The sequence below is a fragment of the Sceloporus occidentalis genome, unplaced genomic scaffold (genome assembly GCF_023333645.1).
Source record: "Sceloporus occidentalis isolate IW3139 unplaced genomic scaffold, rSceOcc1.0.p SCAF_489, whole genome shotgun sequence".
Lineage (NCBI taxonomy): Eukaryota > Metazoa > Chordata > Lepidosauria > Squamata > Phrynosomatidae > Sceloporus > Sceloporus occidentalis.
The window spans coordinates 143,119-147,191 of NW_028317469.1; the positions used below are offsets into that span (position 1 = coordinate 143,119).

The 4,073-nt window shown below is 45.5% G+C and overlaps 1 protein-coding gene across 1 annotated transcript; it reads right to left on the minus strand.

Annotated features, from left to right (window-relative positions):
• Nucleotides 1-1,486: 1,486 nt before the first annotated feature.
• Nucleotides 1,487-4,073, minus strand: LOC149271592 (chloride intracellular channel protein 1-like). Its single transcript, XM_089507296.1, has 5 exons — nt 3,952-4,073; nt 2,982-3,107; nt 2,622-2,728; nt 2,049-2,230; nt 1,487-1,648 (listed from the first exon to the last, which is right to left on the minus strand). The coding sequence occupies exons 1-5, from the start codon at nt 4,005-4,007 to the stop codon at nt 1,487-1,489; spliced, it is 633 nt and encodes a 210-aa protein (XP_089363422.1). The 5' UTR covers nt 4,008-4,073.

The window sequence follows — 4,073 nt, forward strand, 5'->3', positions numbered from 1 at the left end:
TGGAACCTCAAATTGAACTCTTCCAGATGAAAGCTAAAGAATTAGCGGAGGTTCATCTCAACTCTGCCCAAAAAACCCCAAAAATATCATTATTGACTCAGAAATGTAATCCCTTTAATCCAGAAGTTCTTGTGCGAGTCCGGAGAACATGCGCGAGGACCAAATACTGAAAAAAGGAAGGCTTTTGGGTCCGGTTATACTCCGTACCACTATTCCTCACCTCGGTAAGCACACACAATACAGAGACTCGACCCTATACAGAGGAACCCATGCGCAGCCGCAGCACAAAGCAACCCCTTGTGTACAAAACGAGCCATTTCTTTATGAATTTTCTGTTTTTAATAGAAACGTGAATATTTTGCATGATTTTGTCACCGTATTAAATATACAACTTCTATATGGAGCATAAAGGAAAAATAACGTGTCTTTGTTTTCAATTTCCACCCCTTTTTTGCTTTAATAAAAAAAGGGGCTACCTGCAGCCTAGACTAGAGAAGGGGGAAAGAGAGAGAGGAGGGGAGAGAGGAGGGGAGAGAGGAGGCAACTCTGATCTTGCATATATTTGAAGGGAATAGCTAAATGTTAATGATTTTAAGTTAATTTAATGGATAATTGGGTCAGGCGGAATCTCTACGTAGCATTTCGGTCGCCATCCTTTTCCGTTTAAAAGAAAAAAAAAATAAGGCTCACAATCGGCCGAAAGAAATTGGCTGAATTAAACCGTATTATACAACCGTCGTCATTTTTAGATTAGCAATAAATCAAGACGACTACATCCCTCATTCTGCAGTACTCCGAAGCAGAGAGGGCCAGAGACGGCCCCCCCGTCACGAGGCAAAATGTCAGGAGGCGCCCCTGTTCATCTCTTCAATCGTTACAAAGAAGATTATCCCTAAATTCTGGCTCCATCGTCTATACGAGTTACTGCAATCATGTAAGGGCTGATTTTTTGGGGGGGCGTTCTAGATTGGGCACCTGCGCCCCCTAAACATTGTAACAATTTGGCAAGTACTAAAGAAAAAAAAAAAGTCAACGTAAAAATAGAGAAAATACACATTAAAAAGAATGGCAGTCGGAAAATGAAATGTTTCTAATTCTACAGAGTCCGATACATTTTTTAAATGAAATATTTAATACGCCAACGGCTTTTTCAGCCAGACCCTCCTTAATTCCAAGACTAAATTCTGGAGACGAAAAGTAGGGAGGAGCTAGTAAGACGGACACCTGCCTCAGCCAATGAGAGCAGTGCCTATGTGAAATGTTAATCGGTCGGGTTTCTAGGAGACTAGAATGAGCGTGTGGTCTTTGTGAAGGCGGGGTGAAGGGAGGAGTTTGCTGGATGATTGATAGACTGACAGGCCAATCAGGGTCCTGCCCTTTTTGTATTAGCAAACGTGAAGCTGTGTCGAAGTTTCTAAAGGGGGTTTAAATATAGTGGTTTTGGGGTGGAGGGGTTCCTCTCTCTCTCTCGGGGGGCTAGATCAGTTTATTTAAGCGGTTTAGCCACTTGGGCGTACGCAAGTTCTATCTCGCCGGTTGCTGGGCAGGTGCTGGCGAATTCTTCGCGCTCGTAGGCATTTCGGAGATAGCGGTGGATACCAGAGAACTCTGTCGGGATTTTAAACCCCCGATACTTCTCGCAAACCACCTGAAATAGAAAGAGAGACACACGCAGGGTTAAAAGAGAAAACAAAATGTAACGGGACGAGGGCTAACTTCAGGGGAATATGTTAAACGCAAATGAATGCGTTAGAAAATACATTCTCAGTACCGGTGAATACCCAAACCATTCCCAGAAATAATCCTTCAATCCTGTAAAATTTAAATTCATTCATCATTTTTCAGGGAATGTTTAAATGTCATGTGACTTGAATAGCTGAATAGTCATGTGACTTGAATAGTTTTTTTGTGGTTTTAGGTGATTAAACCATCAAATGGAAGAATAAAAAAAAACAGATTTAAGGTTTTTTACCACCTGTCCTGTTTAGAACCCATCTGGCCTCGGGTAACTATATTTTTTGCCCTTATTAACTCTTTCCTTTCCCCACCTGAACTATGTGAAGCTTTGGCAGCAGGTTACAGTCCGCCAGCGTCAACTCATCCCCGTCCAGGAATTTGCGATGTGAAACGGTCTCATCCTCCGCGGAGTTCTCATCGATCTCATCCGGATGGGGAGAGTTCAGATAATTATCCAGAATCCTCAGAGCCTTCAGCAGACCTTTCTCCAGAGCTGGGTCGGATAAGAGAGGATAATGAGGGTGGGAAGCGGATGAAAAGAGGGATAATCAGGCGGAGGGAAGGGGAGAGAGAGCGGTTAGGACGGCATAGCCGGGAGAAAGCGGAGATGAGAGAGGAAGCTGGAAGAAGCTGAAAGAAGAAGAACAAAGAGGCAGAGCGTAAGAAAACGACAAAAGAGGGCTGAAGAGTTCAGGAAGGCGTTCGAGTCTGAAGCGGTTTACATGGAAGTAACCAAAATGTTAAAAAATACATTATTTTGGAATACTTGGAATTACATTCCATCCATGTGCTATTTTTTAATATTTAAGCGATATACTATAAGAGTCAAGGAAACCCCCTATGGACGGCTCCTAATTCTGGAGTGTGAGATCGCGTGAACTCACTCTGGTTGAGTGCAGGATTTGGGTTCTTGATGTAGGCAGAGAATTTGGCGAAGACATCTAGCCCGGCGGTGTTGGACTCTGGGTTCTTGGCGGCCAGTCTGGGGTATCTAAACGGCGTAAAATCATGGAGTAAGATACAGCCACGCATGACACAAACACACGCGGTCACAAAGCTCACGACGGCCTCAAACAAACCGGTGACCGCTTCCTGACGCACCGTATTAACACTTACCCTGCCTGCCACGGGACACTCGGTTCTTTCACATAAATCGCTCCACAATGTCACGCACCATGTGTCTCTGCCTGCCCCTGCTGCATATATCATATACATATTATAATCCCTTCTGGGGGCGTACGTACTTTGGGGGGCTCAGAGTCTCCTCGAGGAACTCTTCTATCTTGTTGGTATCTGTTCTGACCTCCTCGCCGTACACCAGGAACGGAGGCTGCGCACCAGGAGCAAGATCCTTCAAGATTTCCGGCTTCCTGGGGTAGATGGGAGATGAACGGACAAAATAAATAAAAGCCGCAAAACACCAGAGAATATAAAGAGACGTCAAACTCCGGGACTCGAGGGCCGCAAACAGACCGGCATTTACAAAAACTCTTTGTTTGAACACAAGTGAACCCGTTTGAAATCCTTTTTGTTTGAGCGGCCGGTGCTCGGCTGTGATATCTGGCAGCTCAAACATCTGGCTTGGTAGCGGCCCCCCGAGGCCAGGAGTTTGACACCCCAGATGCGGACGATATTGCATTATAGTGATGGAAGCTCAAAGCTTTAGCCGACGCCGCCTGAAAAAGGTCGGAAAAATTCAGTTGACGGCAATTGAGATGAAAAGCCGCGCATGGACGCAGGCGCATGCATACCCGGCGCGTGTTAACGAAAGGTTAAGGCAGGACGAAGAGGAGAAAATCAAAAACTAAAAGCGATACAGAATGGGGCAGCAGAATTTGGAACTCATCACCTCCTGCATTCCTGAGGGTAAAATGAATTTTTGCCGTCTCCTTTGACTCTTACTACCTCTGTAAGTCGGCCCTCACTGGCCCCTGGTGGGATCAGTTTACTGCTTCTTACCGATTCACACTGAACCTCGGCCTGGCTTGTGGAACATTTATCCTCAAATACAGTCCGTTGATGTGACCCCAAACCTGCTCTTTATATTCACTCCCAACGACTCGCCCTAGCAGGCGCGTGACCCCAATACGCCAGGGGCCCTCGCCATTCAAACGTCTCTTTGTGGTTTAGGGCGACTGGCTGTACACGAGGAACTTTCTCCTGTTCTTCACACACATTTACATTAAACAGACATTACTTCTGATTACTTCTCACCTCTTCATATCAACAGTGGTGACATTAAACGTAACGCCTTTCAACCAGAGCACCATGAAAAGCCTCTGAGAAAAGGGACAGTTTCCGATGCTCTGCCCATCACTGCCAGCCTAGGAGAGAAA

What these genes read in the sequence shown, in the direction of transcription:
- LOC149271592 (XM_089507296.1), bottom strand. Translation starts at nt 4,007, where the DNA reads ATGGTGCTCTGGTTGAAAGGCGTTACGTTTAATGTCACCACTGTTGAT. An exon ending in ACCACTGTTGATATGAAGAG is followed by an intron (nt 3,108 to 3,951) that starts GTGAGAAGTAAT and finishes CATCTACCCCAG; the next exon opens with GAAGCCGGAAATCTTGAAGG. An exon ending in CAAAGCTTCACATAGTTCAG is followed by an intron (nt 1,649 to 2,048) that starts GTGGGGAAAGGA and finishes TTTCTATTTCAG; the next exon opens with GTGGTTTGCGAGAAGTATCG.